This window comes from Drosophila melanogaster, chromosome 2R, assembly GCF_000001215.4.
Source record: "Drosophila melanogaster chromosome 2R".
NCBI classification, from domain to species: domain Eukaryota; kingdom Metazoa; phylum Arthropoda; class Insecta; order Diptera; family Drosophilidae; genus Drosophila; species Drosophila melanogaster.
Window position 1 is genome coordinate 12,570,204 of NT_033778.4, and position 22,793 is coordinate 12,592,996.

Below are 22,793 nucleotides of genomic sequence, written 5' to 3' on the forward strand. Positions count from 1 at the left end.
TTCGTGACCAATTTTTTAACACTAATAATGTTGCCAACTTTAAACGTACAAAGGGGCCTTTTTCTATTCTTTTTGTCTATCTTCGGTTAGTCAAGAACCGTTGCTTTTGCCTAGTTCTCTCTTTCATTCCATTTTCTTCCTATTCCTGCGAGGAGAGAATCTGTATCTTCCTCTGCTTTGACATTCCTCCTATTCCCTTCGTTCTCGAAAGCTAGCAGGTTCATTCCCATTTATGAAACTGAAAAATGTCCGTAAACTTGGACGGTTCTGAAGAAAAGATGGAGCTGAAAAAGCATGTGCCGTACATCCTGAACGGGGAACTGTATCGCATCGAGAAGCAGGTGGGCGACAATGTTACGGTCAAGTGCTGCTACTGTCCGCCGGATCGGATTTATCGCGGCAGTGTCCGCTCCACCGGGAACTTTCACATGCACATCAAGGTAGGGATTCCACCCATTTGCTAGGGGTAAATGAAAGTTATTAACGTGGTTTTATTTTGGCAATCCCCGTGCGCAGAGACGTCATAGTTCCTTGTTGGGCAAACTCCATGAAATGAAGGTGGCTGCACTGGAAGAACGCCGTGATCGGATCATGAAAAACCGACGCTTTGCCAAGTCGCGCAAGAAGGCACCAGTTGCGGTTGCAGCCACAAGTACAGCTGCGCAGAGCGATTCCGGGGTGTTCGTGGACATGCAAGCTGCTGTTCCGTCTGGAAACGAAAGCCACGAGCTGAAAATCAAAACGGTTTTTCAGCGCCACAAGCAAGAGCAGGAGGGAGCTACCCGCAAGGTATGTTTTGGGTGGGCAGAAGCGAGATGTCGACATCTCTCACCTTGCCTTTTACCGTTAGAATCGAATACTGTATCTGTTCGGATAGCGAAATAGCTTAATGTATTGTTGTGACATGTATTGGTGAGCTTGATATCTCCGTTTTTTTCCAGCTCGAAGATTCCACTTCAGATAAAGCTAATCTACCAAATATCCCTAAGAACTTGGGAATTGTCGTTCAGAACGTAAGTTTCCTTTATTCGCAAATAAATATACATATATATTTTGTAGATCATATTTTAAATATCAAGTTTTGAACATATTTCAATATTTAATGAAGCCTATTTACATGTATTTTTTCAGGTCTCAAACATCTCGGTGGAAACACTGCCCGGCGGTTCGACTCCTGCCAGTGTCTCCTTTCTGGGTCGTCCTGTCAAGCCTGAGCAGGGTAGTGGTCCGTCATTCCTGGCTGATCAGCCGGCTGCCATAGATTTGAGCCAGGTTCCACCAGTGCAGGGCGAGAGTAAATCCAGTGGATCGCTGGCTTCATCGATGGAGGACGTCTCCATGGAGTACTCACGCTCCCAGGCCCTCTCACAATCGCTATCCATGGCCCACTTCTTGGAGCATCCTCAGCGAGATGTGCTGCAGCGCCTGGAGCGCTCGATGGCCCAAATAAGTCAGGAGTTGCACTGCCGCAACCGCATCGAGCACAACCGCATGTTGTTGGAGGCAGCCAAGTTCAAGTTTCTAAATCCGAATTTTCAGTTTGAGCCGAATCTGTAAGAGGCTCAATAAGGAAACCAACTAGACTCCGCGCCAGATTCTGAATCCAAACCAAATGGCAAAACGTTCAAAAACAATGCATTGATAAAAGACTAAGGCTGTCCTAAATATATTTCTAAAATTAAAGAATCTACAGAAGTTTTCGATTTAGGACCACTAAAGAATGGTTATATTTTGCTTTTTTCAATAAAGTATCTTTAAAGATTCGCTTTCGAGATTATCTGCGAAAAAAGCCCTCCATAAAATACTAAGTTGCCGAATAATCGAGATTTTGGTATTTCTCAATGGCCCACGAGTAACCATACTCTCATTCGGCTTTTGTTCTGTTGCTTTTTATTGTTTGTTGTCGGTCACTTGTGTTATTATTGTTTTAAATAATGGACGATAGGAAGGCACTGATTACCCTCGATGGCGAATCAAGCGCTGAGGATGATCCAATCATACTCCAAAAGGAGGCAGGTCCAACTTCCAAAGCTGTGCAGGATTTCGGACTCCACCAAAGAGAAGAGCCCTCCACTAGTGCTTTAGCTAGAAGAGCGACGCTTTCGGGGAATAACCACTTATTGGATGATTCTCAGCCACTGCTAATGGGCAACAATTCAGTGCCTCCCGATATTGTGAGTATCCAACCATGTAACTAAGGTAAACTAAATTAGAATGAATCACCGCTTCGGTTTTTGAGCGGGCTTATCTCTAAACACTCATATTAATTTTATTTCCTTATGCGCTTTGTTTATAAGCCAATTAATGGAAGTGCAGGCAGCCCGAATAGGAACATCAACAGCAGCGAACCCATTTTCCACCTCAGATCCCGAACAGCAGCCGCATCCACGCCCAATTACGAGGTACGTACATACATACTCGTACATATGTACACATAGGGTGTGGAGCTTGACCGATACGATTATCAAAAACTTATGCACTTACAGAGCTTGGACTACGAAGTATGCGAGAACACGCTCTTCCAGGATGAGCAGCGAAAGAGGCTGACAGAGCGATTCTCCCTGCGCAAGGACATCATAAGATGGATCATTTTTATACAGATTGGCATTATCACCGCACTGATAGCTTGCACCATAGATATTATAATCGAAGAGCTCTCGATACGAAAGTACACCTTCCTCTACAATTGTATGTTTTAGTTTTCCTTTTGCTAAATTTATTTCATGGAAAATTAAGTTGTGAACATTTATTAATGCATACTAAATGTTTCACTTGCAGCTGTTAAGGAAAATGTACCCTTAAGCGATGCTTCCGATAGAGATCTGCTGATTCCCTACCTTTACTGGCTCCTCTTCAGCATTGTGCCCGTGGCCTTTGGAGCAGCCATGGTCACCTACATTGAGCCCATAACCGCTGGCAGTGGGATTCCACAGGTGAAGAGCTACCTGAACGGCGTCAAAATACCGCGTATTGTAAGAATTAAAACGCTGGCTGTGAAGGCGATTGGAGTTATAACCTCGGTGGTGGGTGGTTTGGCCGGAGGAAAGGAGGGTCCAATGATACATGCTGGAGCTGTCGTCGCCGCCGGAATTTCGCAGGGCAAAAGCACCACGTTTTTGAAAGATTTCCGCATATTCAAGGCTTTTCGGGATGATCACGAGAAAAGAGATTTCGTTCTTGGAGGCGGAGCCGCGGGAGTTTCAGCTGCTTTTGGAGCTCCAATTGGAGGCATGCTTTTTTCTCTGGAGGAAGCGGCTAGTTTCTGGAACCAGAATCTCATTTGGCGCACCTTAGTGGCCTCCATTATCAGCGTATTCACCTTGAATATCGTTTTATCAGCTTACCATGGCCTAAACGATTTCACGTTCACGGGTCTCTTCAACTTGGGCAAGTTTGATACGCCTTTGAAATTCGACTACTTTGAGCTGCCCATCTTCATGATTCTGGGAGTAACTGGTGGATTACTCGGAGCCGCCTGGAACTCTCTTAATACCAAAATCAATAAATTTCGGAAGCGCTTTATTCCGTGGAAAATCGGAAAGGTTCTCGAAGCTGTTGTAGTGGCAATGATGGGCGTAACTTTGGCTTGTCTAATGATTTACTTTATCAACGATTGTCGTCCACTGGGCAACGATCCGACCAACAATCCTGTACAGCTTTTCTGCGAGGACAACGAATATAATGCCGTGGCTGCCTTGTGGTTTCAAACGCCAGAGGCTACAGTCAGATCCTTGTTCCACGATCCTCCAGGTGGTTATTTTTAAGAATATACTCTTATAGTTTTAATCATTTTTGTTTTGGTTTCTTAGGATCCCATAAGATTCTGACGCTAGCCCTTTTCACAGTTGTTTACTATGTGCTGTCCTGTGCTACGTTTGGTCTCAATGTGTCCTTGGGTGTCTTCATCCCAACTGCTCTGGTCGGCGCAGCATGGGGTCGTCTTTTAGCCATGCTTACCTACTATGTATTCCCACAGGCGGTAAGCAATGTAAACCAAACCATTTTCCATAAACTAAACCATGATTTTCAGGAGTTCCTGCATCCGGGTAAATATGCCCTAATTGGAGCTGCAGCTAACTTGGGTGGAGTGCTTCGAATGACCATTAGCTTGTCAGTTATATTGATGGAAACCACTGGCGTGGAGACGTCCTTCTTCTTTCCCCTTATCATTGCACTTATCAGCGCCAAGTGGGTCGGTGACTACTTCAACGAGGGCATCTACGATACGCAGATCCAAGTAAATCATGTGCCCATGCTGACCTGGGAGCCATTGCCGCAATACAAGGGTCTGAAAGCTCGCGAAATTCTAAGCAAACCAGTGATCTGTATCAAGATCCGCGATTCCGCTAATTACATATATGAGATGCTCAAGAAGTGCGACCACAACGGATTTCCGGTGGTCGATGATGTTTGCGGAGTAAGATCAAAGAAATTTCACATAACTCCATGTTATTAGTATTTTACCAATCTTGCAGGATCGTCGATCGGAGGGTCGCGTTTGTGGCATCATCTTGCGCTCGCAACTGATTGTTATTTTGCTCAAATCCCTGTATGTGGAGAACAAACGATTCTGGCTGCCAGAAACTTCAATTCAGACATTCAGGGACCTCTATCCCCGTTTTCCATCAATCAAGGTATTGATTTGTATTACAACATTATTAAGGAAAATATTTCAAGTTTCCTATTTCAGAGTGTTCGCAAGCTAGATGAGAAAATCAATTACACTGTGGACTTGTCCATGTTTATGAATCCATCACCTATTCGAGTCAATCCGGTGAGTAATGTTACATTTTTTGAAATTTCTCCAAGCACTGTTTGATTATCCAATTGTTTCTTAGCACGATTCGGTGCCTAGAATTTTTCAGATATTCCGCGCATTGGGGTTGCGTCATTTGCTGGTCATCAACCATGAGAATCGCATTGCTGGCATTATAACGAGAAGGGATTTTATTTACAAGTAACTTTGCATTAAATGCACTTTTACGAAAATTTATCGAATGCCAAAAGTGGGTCTAATCAATTAAATATTTTCCATTCACTTTTGATAAACTTTTGTTTTAATATCTGCGCAATACATTTTTACAATTTAACTTAATAACCTTAAACGCGTAAAATATATAAACAATAGTATTCACAAGGAATTGTACACGGTTTGTATGTGGGTGTTTTGTTTGTTTTGTATTAAAAATACGTTACACTTATGATAAAGTAAAAGAGCTTGGTTTTAAAAAATCTTAAAACACTAAACAGACGTGTTCTGGTTCCTAGTTACTAGCACAACTGTCTCGATCGGTTTCTAGTGCAAAATCGTTAAAAATATCCGTGACTTAAATTGTGGTCTTGCGATTGTGTTTAAGGTGTATGTGGCTCTAGGCGTATAAACTTTATATCTTAATTCTAAAAGCGCATCAATAAAACAGGACGCTGCCGTCGTAAAATTAATTCTAAAATTTATGCAACGTAAGACTATAAAATTCTTATTTAGGAGCACTTTCGCCTAAGATTAAATGACTTTTTGTACAATATGAAAAAGAGCTTTCCTTCGTTCATCAATCAATTTCCAGAGCCCAATGCCATGCCGGACATTAAACAGTCGATCGCGCGTTGGTATAGCTGCAATCTCGATGACCGCGTCGAGGAACTGGTATCACATTTAAAACACTATTTATTTCAATGCAGGCAATTCATCCCACATCTTCTCATTGTCGTCATGTGAATGAAGAATCTGGCCATGCAGCGACCACTGCCGTTGTTGCTCCCATTCCCGTCGGTTAGCTCTCCATGGGTCGCACCTGTTGCAGTGCCTCTGCATTCGGTGTTGTTGCAGCTGCTGCACTGTTGCAATGCTGCTGCTGCTGTGCTGACGCATTGGTATTGGTGGTGGAGTCCGCGGACAAAATGCTACTGTTGCACATCGAGTGGGAAGTTGAGGATACTGCCGCCGAGCCCTGTACATTGTTCACCGTTGAAACTGAGCCTGATGGCGCGGAATTGACCGCCGGAACTGAACCATCTGGAGTTGGAGCAGTGGCACTCATCAAACCGCCGCTTACTGCACTCTGCACCACTCTGTATCTGTTGTAGATGCGATACGGTGTCTTCGAAGTATCCTTCTGCTGTACCGTCTTGGTTTTGCTGGCGGATCCCCAGCCGCTGGCATTGATTTGGTCTGCCGTCTTGCCCAGCAGCCAGTCGACGCAGTTCTGCTGCTGTTGCTCGCTGACATGTTGCTGAAGCCACTTGTTAACGTACGTTTGGAAGTGAGCGTATTTCGCCTGAGTTACGCGGCAATGACTCTGCAGAGAAATAAACAAATTCGTAAGTATGTTTTTATCCAAATACTGCGTTTAAATAAAACACTCACCTTCTTGGCACGACGCACTGCATCGTACTTAAGTAGCTTGAGATTCTTGCTGGTCACAAAACATCGCCCGTTGCTGATATTTGTGCTGATCTCGTCGCGATCATTAAAGGCGTATTGCTCGGCCAAGCCCACCTGTGGGGCGCCCAGCCTCTCCAGACGTTTGCCGCCCCAGCTGTTGTTATTATTATTATTATTATTGTTGTTATTAGTGCCGCTGCCGCCACCGCCGGTGGTGCTGTTGCTTGAAATGGCACTGTCAACGGAGATGGGTTCAAGTGAGGCCGCAGTACCATGCTGCTCAATCCGATTCCGCCTATGTTCAAACAACTGACGCACTTGCTCCTCAAGCAGCTTTGATCTCCGCTTGTTGCGCACCAAAAAGCGCGCCTTGCCTGCTCCTCCGATTCCACCTTCTCTGTAGCGCAACTGGAATAAAAGCAATGCAAAGTTAGTCTTTATTGTGAGTAATTGCGACAATTGCCGGCGACAATGCAGCCAAGAAGAGCACTTGAAATCCGGCGGCAATTCGACATGCTCACAGAATATACGAGAATACTTAAAGCTGGGAATGCTGAGATGTGTGGGCTGTGTATTGTAGCGTTACGGAACAGTTTACAGATATTAACTATATTAAGGGTATTGTAAAGATATAAAGAACACAAGAGGATGGAGGTACCAGGCCAACAAACACAAAGCCGAAGACATAGACTCACACGCACAATGGGACAAACACAAACCAAAGGACATAAAATACAGGGTGAAAGTCGGAACGAAACAAAATCAATCACAACTACAAATACAATCAAAACACAAAGAAAATAAATATAACAAATATTAAGCTTAATCTAAGTGAAACAAAGAGTTGAACAATGCGATGATGACTTACCTTGCTTAAACTTAAGTCTGTGTGGCAATTACTGAGTTCGATTGTGGCTCTAGCCCGGAAAAAGGAAAACCCCCAAACCCCCTCAAGACCATCCCATTCCCACTGTTTCAATAACTTTGAACATGTATTTTTAATGGGCTGCTCCAGATATATTTCTCATTTTCACTCTCCAGTAATGTCCACTGTTGTGATTGTGTGTGCTATTTAATTTACAATTATTGAGTGTGTGGAGTGGTGTGTGTGTGTTTTCTTATGCCTAGATATAAAAATGTTTACCGAATTTAAAAGACATTTGTCTGCTTCCTTTACAAAATTAGCTACTACACGTTTTACACATAATAATACATACATTGACCGATTACCATTAGCATTAGCATTACGTTATGTACAGTTAAAACACGTTAATTACTATATACAATTGTGTGAGGTGTAATTTAGGCCTATAGTTAAACGCAATAGTCTTATTAACATCAGAAGCACCACTCACACACACCACACCCCAATCCACAACACCATTACCATCTTTGTATGCATCATCTTCATCTTCATGTTCAACCTCACATCATCACATCCTAGGTGCCGGATCTTCGATCACCCGATATATGAAACTGTCTATATCGCTATAGATAACTCTTGGGTAACTCAAGGCATAACGAAATCAGAAGGGAATGCAACAAGCGCGTGCCTACGTTATTGTTATCATCATCTACTATTTTACATAATGTCGGTTTTTATGCATGTTCATGTTCGTGGATGGAATACTACATTTAATTAAAGTGTGTACTTTGGGTTCTGTTTCTTCGTTGGTTCTGCAGGTTATTGTTTGGTGTCTCTGAGAAAATAATGCATTACATTTAATGTGTGTGAGTGGGTGGCGGTGGTGGGTGTTGAGCGTGGTAGTAGTAGTAGTAGTAGTAGTAGTGGTGGTGGTGGTGGTGGTGGTGGGTGAAAGGGTTTGGTGTTTCAATTTCTCTTATTCCGGTTTTGGTAATCAAAAAACAAATTCATTTATTACTATTTCATTTTGCAATATGACTTTTTCTTCTTCTTATTCAATGAAATTATCAAAACTATGTTATTTCAAGCCTTGGTATTGACCTGGTACGAAAAAATAAATTGGAAAAAATGAGAGAAAAGAATGCAAAAAAGCATTAATTAGTGAATATTTTCTTGTCCTTTTTTATGTACTTTCTTTGCTCGTATGCAAGCAGCGTATTCTTTTGTATGCATACGAAATGTGGGCGATTAATAAGTTGGCGGCATGTTGATAAATGATACCAAAACGAAAACATACAATAATAGAAATAAAGTTACAAGCTGGCGAAACTAAGGGATTTAAATAATAGAAAGTGCAGTGAAAAAAGTCGATAGGTAACAACAGATAGATAACAGAAAACTAAGATATATTTATATATATATATGTATATACAGAATATAGTACGGTAGGATGTGGAATGTCTTGTCCATCGTCTAAATCAGGTGACAGGTTTGTATGTACAGTGGAAGTACCGAAAACACAACTCATGAGTAGAACAGGGAATCAAAAACGTAAACGTAAACATAATCGAAATGAACAACGAAATACACAAACAACATGGTTAACCACTCTTCAAGCACACACCACACATAGCTGCTCCGGCTCCGGAGCATCTCATCGCTGCCTTATGACACTTACCTCGGCAGTATCTTCGTCCGCCTCCGTCTTGATATCGGACCCATCTACAACGCTGTCATTGCCGAGCGCCGAATCGGAGCGGCCAGTATTGCCACCACCGCCGAGCGCAGGATTCGCCAACCGCTCTACATACTTGCTGAACTTCTGGGCCTTCAACGCAGCCGGCTTATCGACTTCCTCGGGCTCCGAATCAAGCAGCTCTATGGTTACACGGCAATCGATTTTGTACTGCAAATGTAGTTTTTGTTAGTTAATTTCTTTAACGGTGCTGCATTCTAAAACTTACAATGTACACTTTGAAGCAATTCTCCTCGTTGAGAATGCTCTCAGCTTTCCGCTGATACGACATCTCCCTGTCAAATGTCTTGTGCGCATCTCGACAGAATCCTCCGGTGCAGCCACGCCTTTGCTCCGTTGCAAACAGCTCTACACAATCCAGTGCGGCTCGTTCTGTGACACAATATTGCAGCTGGCGAACAGCATTGGAGACAACCTGAAGATGAACAAATGCGAAAAGTTTAGTTTATTATATTCAAAAGGAAAGGTTTTTAGAAAAAATAGATATCAACTTTTTGAATAAAATTTTAACACTCACCTTATCCAGCGTGAAAGAGATGTAGGCATAAATGCCAAACATTTCACGCATCGTGTCCTCGAACGTATTCGAGTCCATGTTGCCGTCTAGGACGTTCTTGAGCATATCAAGGAAGGTGGGGTAGTAGTCTTCAACTTGAATCTCCGGTTTGGGCTTTAGCCGCAGCGCCGTGGCTGTGCTCTCCCTTCGATTCACCCTACAGCGCTCCTCCTCGATGGCCAGCAAACGCGCTCTTTCATACATAACATGCAGACGGTCGCAGAGAATCGCATGTAGCCGCAGGAATAAATACCAATTGTTGTTAGCGAAGAACAGCGTGTAGGATTCGTCCTGTTTATGATAAAAAACCCATATTTAATACATATTATATTTAAAAGCGTTGTTTAACGTACTTCGCGTTGCCCGTGCGCGTGCGGCGGTAGAAGCTTTGGATTGGAAAAGTCCGCAGGATGTTCCAGTTTGATTTCCACATCGACGCCTGCTCCTGCAGTGTCTTGGGCTTGCCTGGGACTCGTGGCAACTCCAGAGCTGGTGCTACCGGCTCCTTCTTCCTTGTGCGACGATAGGGGGTCATCCTTTGGCTTGCCTTCGGTTCCTGAAACAGTTGATGACGATGCCGCTGATGCTGCCGCCGCTGCTGAGGATGTTGATGGCGTAGCATCGTCCACAGGCGTCGCTGAAGATGCCGTTGCCGAGGACGCTGGTGCAAAAGATCCTGTCGTCGCTTTCGAGTCATCAGTCTCTTTCTTAATTCCCGCTGGTGTTACGCTGCTAGTGCTTGCATTGCTACGCGCCGGAGAGGCACTTTCACTGGGCGTACTCTTGGCATTTCGAGTCGAAGACTCCGTGCGACCCAGTGGCGAGTCCACGTCCATTTTCGTATTGTCATCTACCAAAAATGGAAAGGCTATATAGAGAAACGGTGTGCACAACACATATGTTCGGATATTCGATGCAGTTCAGGGGTCAGTGTGTGGGTGTTGGTGCATTGCAGTCCAGTTTTGGTTTTATTTTATTTAATAGCATTTTGATTACGTTACAAAATTTTGTTTTTATTTGTTTATGTTGTTTTTGTTATTAATTGCAAAAAAAAAATGGAGAAAAAGAAACAAAAAACATACACTATGTTAAAAAATACAATCGGGCAAAAGTTATTAGGGAGAAACTTTATGTATTGAAAGAAAAATAGTCATGCAAATTTCTATCGAGAAGTAAATTTTTTTACATGACTAGTTAACGTTTCAAAATCACAAAGCACTACTCCTTAATAAAAAAAAATGAATATAAATATTGTTAGTATGAGTACTGATGATGATGAGTTTTAAGTCAACTCTTAAAGAGATCTTGAAAATATTAGTTAGTTTTAGAAGCTACTAAATTAAAGAATAGTGTTAGCGCAACCGAAAAATTAAATATGTTGGAGGTTAATTGACAGTGAACTGATGATGGTTTTAGGAATTTTGACCACGAGAACTTACCGTCATCGCGTTCGTCATCGCTTAGTGGCTGTCGCGGCGCGAAGAAAAGGTCAGGCACAAATTGTCGGATGATCTGCTTAATCTTTTGCTTCTCCTGCTTCTGGATGCCAGTCTGACGCTTCACATGATGAATCAGCAGGTTGGCGGCATCGTCCAGAATGGTTTTATCCTTGTACGGCAGCACCAGATGCGGCCCAAACGGTTCCATGGCGTCGTCCTCTTGGTCGTGCCGCTCATCGTACAGCGTCTCGATTTCGTTAAACAGACTCTTTGAGCGCAGGGCTTTCATGTCGTTGGGCTTAAAGTTGATGGCCTGGTGATCGAGAGACTTGAGGTAGTACTTCTCGTTCTGTTCCCGCCATTGCTTATTGAAGGTCTGAAAAAAGAAGGGTTCATTTAATTTACATAAATGTAAAGCAATGAGAGAGTTCACTTACCTTTTGCGCTTCTCGCCACTCCTCCTCCTTGACTTTCAGTCGCTTCAGTACAATAGGCACCGCCACAAACGGATTTTTCTTCATTCCCGTGATTATCTCTCCCGACTTGTCGCCGTAGATGCGATGAATGGCCCGCTGGTGTATCGTTTGAGATGTGCCGCCCAGATGATCGTCCAGATGGAATTTGCTCAATTCCTCGGTGGACATTCGTGACATTTTCTTCTGTAAGTTCTCCAGCACTCGAATCGTGGCACTATTAACCTCGATGACCAGGTCCAGCTCGAATCGCTCGTCCTCCGTTCTGTGAATATTCCTTTTGTTTAGAGCGTGCGCATTGGTTAATTGAAATAAACGAAAGCCAAAGAAACAGAAGATCCAAAACAAACGACAGATGTGTAAGTTGAGAGTATAAAATATATGCGGTTACAAAAAAAAAAAAACATGGAACAAATTTTTCTTTTGTAACAAATGAAGAATTACAATTTTTTTGTTTTTTAAAAACAAATTTCTTAAAAGGTTAACCGCACATATTAGACTCAAATGAAAACGGAAAGGAAACAAAAGTACCAATAAAGAAGTAGTATTGATTTTACTCGTGACTTATTTAAAGTGGAACTGTTAAGTGAAAAGGTTAAAGGAATATTTCTTACCTGTAAATTGTCTCCTCGAACTGAGTTTTTCGCGATGTAACAAAAGTGGAGTCCTCGCTGGCCCACGTCGGGAACGATACCCATTTGTCGTTGAGCACTTCCCGGCAGAGAGCCGTCCGTCCGCTGCACTTCTTAGGTACTGTGGACTGCGGCAAAGCACAATAGGATGCACCCAGCCGCTTGCAAGAAGACAGATCCACATCCTGGACATACTCGGCGGCACTCTGGTGACTGGTACCTCGATCATGGGAACTATTACTGCTTCCACCTCCCTGACGTTGCGTTGCGGCTAAGGGCATGCCGTCAATCAATCCTCCAGCAGGTTGACCAGAGGGCGGTCCCAGAAAGTCGGTGAACCATCTCAGCAGGTCGGGGAACTTCATCAAGAACGGTGATACCAGACCAAGAAGTTCCGTTTTGGAGACAATTTCCTGGTTAAAAAGGGTCAGGCATCGCAGGAAGTTGTCGTAGACCTCTGGACTTCTCAACGCCTTTCGCACCTTGTCAAAGAACGCGGCGTCGGAGATGGTGCACTTGCTCGATGCTTCGGAAAAGCTGACATCACGACAATAAGGCTTCGGTCGCTTAGCAGGCGGCGCTCCACTAGCATAGTGTCCGACTAAACTGTCATCACCCGGCCTCCTCGTAGCTGAACCAGAGTTATGCTGTCCATGTGGACCAGAGGGCAATGGTGGCGTGGCGTAACTAATTCCCGGTGAACTGCGGTCGAGCGAATTGTCCGAAATGTGCGGCATGGAACCAATCACCGAAGGAATGCCATAACTTGGTGATTTCTTTGCGTTATGACCATGCGTTAGATTCTGGTTTGGCGCGTGGCCAACGTACTTTTGTACATGATGATTATTTCGATGCTCTTTATCGTACGACACCATCACGCTGGCTCCCACTCCAGGCCGTCCGATATTGGCGCCCGCTGCAGTCCCGGCCAAATGATGATGGCCTCCAACTCCAGCTCCTCGCTGATGCGCTTGCTGCTGCAGACCCGCGTGATAGTCCTTCTCAAAGAGAATATCGTTCCGCGTCGCATTCAGCCCTGAACCGATCACATGATTCTGCTGTTGCTGATTATTATTGTACGTCTTAATGCTGACACTAGTGTTCACCGCCGAAAGGTTTCCTATGGCCGCTGCATGGGCGCTTTTGTCGATCTGCGGAAGAGTCGTTGCACCCAAATGCAGAGGGGATCCACTTGGCGCTGGCGAAGCAGATGACATGGTTATGTGAGCTCCACCGCTTAAAGTAGCCGTGGGACGCTTGCCATGGTCATTGTGCACAGACGCTGACTTGGACATGTACTGCCCGGACTGGTGGTTGGTGGCATCAGGAAGAAACTGGCCAAACTCTCTAAGCAAATCCTCATCCTGGCCAAAAAGCTTAGCCACCTGCGTGTATACCTCCTGCTCGGTGAGCATTTTACCCTGGTTCAGGCTGCCCTCCTTCATCACCTTTTGCTCCCTCTGATAATCGTGCAGAATTTCGAGGAATTTCTTGTACTTGGCCGGCTGGTTTTGGAAACGATTCTGTTCGTGAAAAAAGAAGAAAAGATTATAAGTAACCTACATAGTTTTGAATGATGTTGAGTAGACGTTACCTTGATCTTATTTACATAGGTTATGGCGTGATTGAACTCCACCGGCTGATTCTGCTGTCCCGTCTCCCCAAGCAAAATCGATTGATGCGCCTGCTGGATGTGATGCAGATTGTGCTGCGCCGCTCCCGCACCTGGCCCACCTCCTGCTCCTCCATGAGGGCTAAGCTCACTTAGAGAATTGGGCGTTGGAGGTCCACCGACAACTATACTAGCAGACGCATTCACGTTTGCCGCTGCTCCAGCCACTTGCCCAGTAGGTGTTATGGTGGCCCTTTCTCGATCTCTCGAGTAGTTCTGCGGTACATTGTGCGCCGATACGGAGATGCCTGGCTGTCCGGGCACTACGGCGTTTGCTGCCGTAGAGTTTGTTACACTCACGTGGACATGACCTCCGCCTGGAGATTGTGATTGAGGAGGCGTCGCCTGTTGCAATGCATGAATAGTGGTCTGGGTAAGCGAGGCTCCGCCGTGGGTCATTAGATTTACAGCTCCAGCGGATTGAATCTGAGCCACAGCTGCTGCTGCGGCCGCTGCTCCAGCCCCTGCTGCCGGTGTTAAAGTCGCAGCATTGGTCGTCTTGATGGCGATATGTCCGGCACCGGACATCGAACTATTTCCGGTGAGCATATGCACCGTTCCTGTGCTCGTTGGCGCTCCCGGTGGTGAGGGCATCGAAACCACCGGCACCGAACAGCCAAGAGCATCCGAATGAATTTCGATCTTGTAACCCGGCGGTAAGAACATGTTGAAGCCGTATATCAGCTCTGTGTGCCCCTTGAAGAGTGTGGAGACTCGCTCAATCACTCCGGGTGTGTCGATGCAGTGCGACTTGAATTCCTTCATTATGTCGAGGAAGTTGTTGTAGATTTGCGGCTGGTCTGCATACTGGTACTTTACTTGGTCCAGGTAGCTCAACGCATCCTCCACTTTTAAGCGTGGCGTGGCATTTCCCGACTGTCCTTGTGGTGGGGTGGTTCCACCCACTGGGATACTGTTGGCAACCACGGACGATGGAGGCGTTTGGGCCTTGCCCAAAGGTGATTGTTGAACCGGTTGTTGCTGGGAAATCGTGGCTAGATTACCCACTGCAGTGGCCACTGTCTGGGTGCCGCTGATTGTACGCTGACGGATTGTGCCCGTTTGTGAGCTGCTGGAAACAGTCTGTGCACTGGCAGGATTGTTTGCAGCTCCTCCTCCTGTGACATGAATCTGTACCGTGTTCGCGCCATCCGCTGTGTTGGCTTTCAGAGTTCCACCAGCCTGTATCGAAGCCACACTATAAGCTATATGATCAAGAAAATAAATCATTTGAATGTCAAACGTATTTCATCAGAGTTTGAAATAGATTACTTACATGTTGTATACTGTAATGTTTGCGTTCCCGTGCTCCCTGTGGAGACCACCACGCCTCCTCCGCCGGCTGCAGAGCCAACTCCTACGGCCACCTGTGCTCCTGCTCCTACTGGTCCTCCAGCGGTAGTGCTATCCACAATCGAGGTTGTGGTCTTCAAATTCGTAGCCGTCGGCGTGGTGGACGGCAAATAGGCAATGGTTTGTGCTCCTCCATGCTGTGGAGTAAGGATGCGATGGTGAATGGAACCGATCCCGCTGATGGTGGCGTTATGAGCACTGGGCACGACGGTACCAATGGTAACGCCCGTCGTATTGACGCCCACAGTAGCAGTGCCACCGCCGCCGGATGTTGGCCCACCTCCAGTTACGCCGACGACACCAACGCCCACACCTCCGGAGGTCTGAGGAACGGGTCGTGTGCCAAATTGCACCTCGTCTACGCGAGTGCGTTTCATCATCTTTTTTGTTGCTCTGTCCTCGGCGGAGCGTATAATCCTGTGCTGCTGCTTCTTCTTTCTAAGCACTTTGTTGCTCCCTGGATCCCTGCCCAAGTGCAAGGACTCTGGCTGCTCTAGGTGAGTGGCCGCCCTCTATGAGCGTATGTAATATGCAACAAACGGTCGGGGTCGCAACTCTTGATCTTGGACTGCTCGTGAATGCGACATATGTTGTCTATGCATTTGGTCGCCCCGCAAGCGGCAAATGCGCTCGAGTTCTAAGGTAGAGAAATTGGACTGACGGCTGGTTATCTGCTGCTGGTGTTGCTGCGCCGGTGATTCGCCTCTGCCACGTAGCGTTTGGAGTTCTTTCTGAATATCACTGCAAGCAAAGCAAGAGAAGGGAAACGGTCATACAATAATGTCGACATTAAATGTATAAAAACCCCCAAGAATTAGGTTTGGGTCTATTTTTAATGAAGTTAGTCATCATTAAATTCTGCATTACTGGAACAATCTTACACATTAATACTAGAATTTATTCACTGACACTGAAATGAAAGGACAAATATGCCAAATATACTTTTCCATATATTAAAGACCACGAGTCTTGCTAATTTTCCCAAAACATGTTAGCTAGTATAGCACAGCTGATTGATCAATTCGGTCTATATCTTCACAGATATCGGAACGATTGCATATTTCAACAAGAAAAAAGGTGAACTAAAAAGCCACGGGGGAATTCTTCTTTTAGCCGTATCACAAAAACTACAGAGTGGAGAACGGTGTCTCTGTATTGGGTGTTCTGGATTCGGGGGAGAAGAGTGAGATGAGGGACAATAGGAATGGAATGAAGCAGTGGAGCTGTGACCAATAACAACAACAGCAACCAGAGATTGATACATATAGACGGGAAGGAGATCGTGGAGTGGAAGTTGAGTCTTGGAGGAGAGTGAGTGCAAGGCATAAGGAGGAGCGCGTAATTCACTTTAGTGTGTGTACGTTCAACCGGAATTGGGCGCGCGCTTTGTTATTGCTTTCAGCGGTACAGTAAAAACTTCCTAAGCGAGCTTTCTGTGTACACCTCCGAGTGTGTGTGTATGTGTGTACATATCAGTATTTGTGAATGTGGAAGGTGCCAAATGCCCCATGCACGACATCGGCTTGCATAGAATTCAGACGCACACATAGAAAATATTTATATATCGATACCGCCAAGGGGGCGGGCGGGTGGTGTGTGAGAGCTGCTGGTACATGTTCTGTATCTACAACTTACAAGAATAAGAAGAAGAAGAGTCAGAGGTAACAGCAGCAGCAAACGCAACAATGCAAAGGTGGTGGTGGCGATACGGTGGTGGTGGTGCAGCCACAGAGAGAACCAGAGAGAGCCGCATTTGTTGTTGAGGCGCAGTATATGGATGATTTTTTTTTTTTCAAAAAGGTATTTCACCCGTTTGGGGCCAAACTCACACACGGACACAGCAAGCATTTGGCGGGCATTCGAGAGAGAGAGCGGCAAAAATGAAGAGAGCGCAACGCTGCGCAAACCAAAGACCGCGAGCAAATATTAGGTGAATGGAAACCGCCTAGAGGATCATCCTGCTCCAACTAATTGAAACACCCCATCGAACCAACAGCTGCCCCCTTTTAGCATTTGTAAACAAATATTGGAGCACAGTACAGCCGCACAAAAGCTTTAGCCCTCGTTCTCTCTCCTGTCTCTGCCACCACCAACTATCCTTTAATAAATGAAGGTAAAACAAGTTCGCTCTTTTGAGCTCTCCCAACTGTCTTTGTTGTTATTGTATTTTTGGATCCGCCATTAGTGCATACCAAACACATTTACTCGCTTGCTGGTGTGTGTGAGTGTTTGACGAGAGAGGCTCCAAATTGGGGCGTTGTGTGCGTGTGTGTGCTTTGGGGAGACATGTGGGCAAATTTTCCCTCCATTTTTTCTTTTTTTTTTTTTTTGATTCAGCCCGCTCTATTACGTGCACACGTATAATGTTATCTTATCTGTTTTGTTATGTGTATACACAGCACAGCAGAATACGCAACACAAAAGGCAGCCAGCGGAAAATATGTTAAATTTTTTGCAAATATCACTAGCACTCGGTTTTGAACAACTGCAATACGAATCGGAATCAACGCGAATTAATATTTAGTTTTTTACTGTTACTTTCTCACTCTGGCGCACTAACACAGCCGCGGAGTGGCGCTGCGCTATTAATAAATTTTGCAAATAAAACATATGGATGTGTAGAGAAATATGTACAATATATTCACATACATATATACTATTTCAGCATGAAGAAGCAACGGCAAACGTTTTGTGTAAATTCAAAACCGAATGAAAAAAAACAGGCGGAGCAAGAACAACAAACGACGGATGGGCTGGGGAGCATGAAGAAGAGGAGCAAAAGGAAGATCTGAACAAAAAGAGGGCCACAAAATGATGCTCTCATTGGGGAGCCATTTAAATGCACACTCACACTAGGCTGCTCTCGCCAGTACATGCGAATGGCGCATCAAAGCAAAAGTCAAGATAAGCGCACGAACTGAGCAAAGAACGAATCAACAACGAAAATAAAACGACACTACGTTGAAAAAATACAGTCAGTTCATAAGCGAACCAAAAGCAATGGTTCAAAGCGTATGTATGAGTGTGGCTCTCCTCTCCACAACTGTGTTCAACTGTGTGTGAGGAGAGCAGAAACTGTAGAGGCAGCAGCAGCAGCAACACAAACAACAACCACGTCCCCGTCGACGACTTTTTGTCTGTGCGCCTTCTATATGTATTCGCTATGCCATTGTTGTTTGTGTGTGTGTGAGTTTGTGCGTGCGTGTGTATATAAACCAATTGAAATTGACCTAACCTAAAAATGTTGTATTTTCACAAGTTTTCAGTGGCACGAACGAAAATATTGTTTGAACTCGAATCCGCACTCCAAGTGCACTTGAAGGATAATGCTACTCTGCAATTTTCACGCCCCCCACAACCGCCCACCGCCCATATTACACTTACATCAGCAATAAGCAGTTAGCTTCGTCGGTTGATATTCGGCTGTGTGTATGTATATTCGAAATGTATGTATATATGTACGGGGCGCGTATGTATATTTACTACAAAACTGCCGTTGGTTTTGTGGTGTTATTGGAAACTTTCACGTTTTACGCAGTATTTTGCACATGCAACTACTATATTCGCACTCACTGGCACACCGAAATCTTTATTTTCACCGTTTTCTTTTCTTTCAGTAGCTGGGGCTTCGTTCTCCAGTTCAGTTTAAGTTTAACGCTTATTTCAATCAATTTGCACTTGGCTCTAAGACCTTAACTAGATCACACGGCTCGAATTTAAGACATTTTCTTCTCGATAGATTGCTACTGCTATTCTATTCACAAATTTTTGGCGAGAGAACGTTTTCGTACATCTCAACGCCGCCGCAAACATTTTCGATTAAAACAGCGAAACGCGACGGCCAGTCATTTGGAGTCAGCAGAGAGAGCGAAATGAGTGTAAAACGGAGAGCGTGAGAGCGCGCGCGCAGTGTTGCTTTGGAATTCATTTTATTCTGCTGCCGCAGCTAAAACAGGGTGGCAACTCAACGGCGCAACAACTAAAATCCTCCGTCGAGCGCGTTGAAAACACATCAGTAGCTGACGGCAAAAATAGTTTATATACCATTCATTACCTATTAGCAAATAATCACAATCAGTGGTTATTTTTATTAGCGGTGAGCGGTACCGCATGCAAATAGTCGCAAAATGGCGCTTAGAATTTGGATAAGAAACGAAATACGTGAGGCTTACGTAAGTGCGAGGACCAACAACAACGCTGGGAAGAGAGAAAACAAGTTGTTTAGAAAACAGGGTGTACCATTGTCACCCAGCCATGTGGTGGAAACGATGATCAGAACATCTGGGTAAGACACCCTGTTTGAGCCAAAGAGAGAGAGCGGGTGTGAGAGCAGCGCACCCACACAAGCGCAACGAGTATACAGCAGATAGCGACGTCGGCAGAGCGTTTTAGCCGACCATTGCAGTACATATGTGAAATCGACGAAACCGAAAATCAGAAACCAAACGGACCACTAGCGAGCTACAACTCTGCCACGGCTACACTTTACACACTCATGTACTCCTCCACCACCTCACTCGCCAGCGCACTCACACACAGACGCGTGCGTGCGGAGAGAGGAAGTAAAAATATGAAGACAAAAAAAAGCAAGTGCATCTCACCATGACAATGGCGGAACCATAAAAACACATGTTCCCATCTCGAATCGAACTGAATTCGGCGGCCAGCTCCTTCACAAAATAAAATAATACAGACAAAAAATCTGTATACGCGCAAAAGTTGAGCTGCTAAAACATGGAAACCTTGCAGTTATCGATTCGTCTCGCTCATTGCGCAATGAAAAAAATGCAGCGGGGGCGGAGGATACGAGAGAGCCTCTCTCTTTGTGAGACACCTGCAGCGATAGGAAATGCAAATCCGCCTTCCACTTTCCAGCTCGAAAGTTCAAAGTTCACATGCAACTAACTAGCTACTGGGTGCAGCGCATGTCCGAGGTGCACCAAAGTCCCTGGACCAAACAAAAAAATGGCACAAACCAAACTCTCCGACTTCCAGGCGCCGCAGGAAGGTTTGTTTGCCCTCCCATTGGGTATTATTGATGCTTTTTTCTATTGATAATAAAGCCAGGTGGTCTAGCATGTTCTAATTATTCCTGTGCTAATTTCAGATCTGTCATGGAATGCGGCACTAGGAAATATTAACTGACGCTGATCAAGTGATATCTGAAATGTGGTAAAGAGGTTCCTGTCACACGGACCCATTTCTATAAAAAAAACTAATTAGTTTGATATTCGTACGTGTTCTGCAAATTATCAGATGTTTTTAACTCTCTTGAGTCACATGATATTTAATGTGATAAAAACTTTTTGTTATTTATTGTTTGTTTGTCCTAAAAAATTGACAACACAGTAAATGGAAAACTTTACTATAAAATATTTAACTTTAGTATTAATTCTCATCAAAACTATAAATCCATTTAAGGATTAGAGAACCCTCTTCTTTATGTAAAAGATTATACACAAATTTACCGGTGAGCCAAAATGCGTGTTGGATCAAAATTAAGAGCAATTAAAAGGTTTTTAAATTAAAATAACGATTATAAATTTGGGAATAGGCTTACACGATTGAACACAACGGCTTCAGTGTTGTTTACTAATTCAATACTTATTGAAATGATAACATAGTATATTTAAACATACAGTTTAACACTCAAGTTTTAATAATATAATGATGAAGGCTTGAAAAAGTTACAACTAAATATGTGTAAAAGTGTTCAACGTCTAATACACTTCAACTTCGTTCCGACCATCAAGTTCAAGAGACTTGTTCGTTGGCCTCTGGCTAAAATACAATTGCGAATTGCAAACAATTGGTTGGCGACGCGGCAAGTGTTTTTTTTTTCTCGGGAGAAAGATCGAGAGAAGTGTGGAGAGACTGCCAAAACTGGGGAGTTTGAGTTCAGAAGTAACTTGTTTTTCAAGTTTTCAAACAGCCAAAACCAAACCAGACTTAAAAGCCAGTCGAAACTTGAGGCGCTTCACAAAGAAAATTTGAGGAAAGCACTGAGAACGTGTTTGTGTGTGTGCATTACAATTGGACCTCACAGAAGCAGTGAGCCCGATTTCAACGAATTATTTAATTAGAATCAACGTAAACCCGCAAATTGAAGGCTGAAACTGCTGTCTCGCTCACCTTGTGCACAATCACACATACGCGAGCACCAAAAGGGTACATTGAGCTGCCAACTGATTTTAAAAGCGAAATTTGAGTTTAAAAAAATTATTTCAATATTTATTGATGCGGTATTTTTTGTATTATTTTTGACTGCATAATTTTTATTAACCTTTTTCACATTAAATAAATTTTCCATTTTTTTATACAAAACAAGAAATAACTATGAAAAAAGAATGGTTTTGCGTACAAAGTTATTCTGGCATAAAATTTCAACATCCTAACAAGTTGGCAGTTCTAGAGCGATTGAACGCAACAATAACAAAAGGTGAGCGCGGCAAACGCGCTCTGCCTCTTTCAGACAGCCACACACATAGCTGCTTTATTGCCTTCGTGGTGTGCGTGACTGCGTCATTGTTGTTGCTGTTCTCAATACCTTGCTTTCTTATTTTTATTTATTTTCTGAGGCACTTCTTTCTTTTTTTTTAAGTTTATTTTATCAAAGCAAAGATAATTAAATATGTTCAGCCACACAAGTACACGTGCCAACAGATGGCGGAACCTTGTTTTTAATGTACATATACAAAACGGCGATAAGAGCAATTTCCATAAATATACACAACCGCAAAATTTTAATCCAAGATTCAGCTTGAAAACTTAATATCCTATCCCCCAAGGAAAATATTTAATAGGAAAAAGGCAGCAAATGCATTATTTTAAAATGATTAATACCACTGGAAGTTGTGGTGCCGCCTAGCGTAATCAGTTGGGGGAAATTGAGGTTAGGTACGAACTTATTCTGTGCACCCACTCACTCACACACACACACACACACAAACACTCGACATGCTCACAAGAGCGCGCACTTTTATTTTTCTATACATACCTGATATTACTAAGTGATGTTTTTGTTTTTAAGTCTTTATTTCTTACTACTGCCAGCAAGCAGACTTTTGGAAACTTTTGAATGTAGTGCGGCTACAACTTTCAGCTGCTTGTAGAGCTAATGGGGAGGGGGCGGAGAGAGAGAGAAAGGAAGAGAGTAGCGCGTGAGTGGCTACTTCTTCTTACATTTGCAACAAACACATGCAAACATTCTGCACACAAGCACATGCACCAGAAATCGATTTAATACTGCCTTTGTTGCAATATCTCGAAATATTTTTTTAAATTTTCGTTTAAATTTAACGCACGTAAATTCACTCGTGCTTTAGATTACAATGGAAACACACACGTACACATGGGTATATGTATGCGTTATGATCAACCCCACGCCAGGACTTTACATTTTGTTTTACGAGATCTTCTAGATGATTTGAATTACTGCGCGCTGCGTCTGGTCTTTAGCACTTATTTATTAAGGCTCTCTTGTTAAATTTAATTAGTCGCACAGCCGTGAAAAATGACCAGCAATTACAACGAAATCCCAACTCGGTTTGTGTGCGGCGTCTATCGGGCAGTGGACATCGATATGACGTGGGTGGTCTTCAGAGCTGATATTTCATTTCGATTTCGATTACATTCGATTCCACGTTATCGCATCCAAGGCAGCAG

At 43.9% G+C, this 22,793-nt stretch overlaps 3 protein-coding genes and 1 long non-coding RNA gene across 15 annotated transcripts; 3 read left to right on the forward strand and 1 right to left on the reverse strand.

The window, feature by feature from the left end:
* The first annotated feature begins 163 nt into the window (after positions 1-163).
* Positions 164-1,680, forward strand: stil (stand still). Its single transcript, NM_057404.4, has 4 exons — positions 164-440; positions 517-789; positions 942-1,013; positions 1,132-1,680. The coding sequence occupies exons 1-4, from the start codon at positions 246-248 to the stop codon at positions 1,555-1,557; spliced, it is 966 nt and encodes a 321-aa protein (NP_476752.1). The 5' UTR covers positions 164-245; the 3' UTR covers positions 1,558-1,680.
* A 184-nt stretch (positions 1,681-1,864) lies between these two features.
* Positions 1,865-5,096, forward strand: ClC-b (Chloride channel-b). The gene is made up of 9 exons (NM_136954.4): positions 1,865-2,174; positions 2,298-2,402; positions 2,487-2,688; positions 2,779-3,750; positions 3,810-3,979; positions 4,031-4,417; positions 4,476-4,634; positions 4,691-4,774; positions 4,839-5,096. Exons 1-9 carry the CDS (start codon positions 1,935-1,937, stop codon positions 4,959-4,961), a joined length of 2,442 nt encoding a protein of 813 aa, NP_610798.1. The 5' UTR covers positions 1,865-1,934; the 3' UTR covers positions 4,962-5,096.
* Positions 5,037-22,714, reverse strand: Sin3A. Of its 10 annotated transcripts, NM_001201984.2 has the most exons (14): positions 22,526-22,714; positions 22,126-22,242; positions 15,052-15,869; positions 13,698-14,980; positions 12,086-13,626; positions 11,436-11,736; positions 10,999-11,374; positions 9,913-10,427; positions 9,521-9,850; positions 9,212-9,418; positions 8,926-9,153; positions 7,251-7,450; positions 6,365-6,790; positions 5,037-6,296 (listed from the first exon to the last, which is right to left on the reverse strand). In NM_001201984.2, the coding sequence occupies exons 3-12, from the start codon at positions 15,506-15,508 to the stop codon at positions 7,358-7,360; spliced, it is 5,331 nt and encodes a 1,776-aa protein (NP_001188913.1). In that variant the 5' UTR covers positions 15,509-15,869; positions 22,126-22,242; positions 22,526-22,714; the 3' UTR covers positions 5,037-6,296; positions 6,365-6,790; positions 7,251-7,357. The 10 variants fall into 10 exon arrangements, with proteins under 10 accessions (NP_001188913.1, NP_610799.2, NP_001286355.1 ...); NM_136955.4 differs by having other exon boundaries at positions 22,126-22,714; NM_001299426.1 differs by having other exon boundaries at positions 7,251-7,506; positions 22,126-22,714.
* Positions 19,036-21,192, forward strand: lncRNA:CR30055 (long non-coding RNA:CR30055). 3 transcript variants are annotated; one of them, NR_037740.2, is made up of 2 exons: positions 19,036-20,136; positions 20,236-21,192. It is a non-coding gene; the product is annotated as a long non-coding RNA:CR30055 (long non-coding RNA). The 3 variants fall into 3 exon arrangements; NR_037739.2 differs by having other exon boundaries at positions 20,236-20,502; NR_124526.1 differs by having other exon boundaries at positions 19,564-20,136; positions 20,236-20,502.
* Positions 22,715-22,793: the final 79 nt, after the last annotated feature.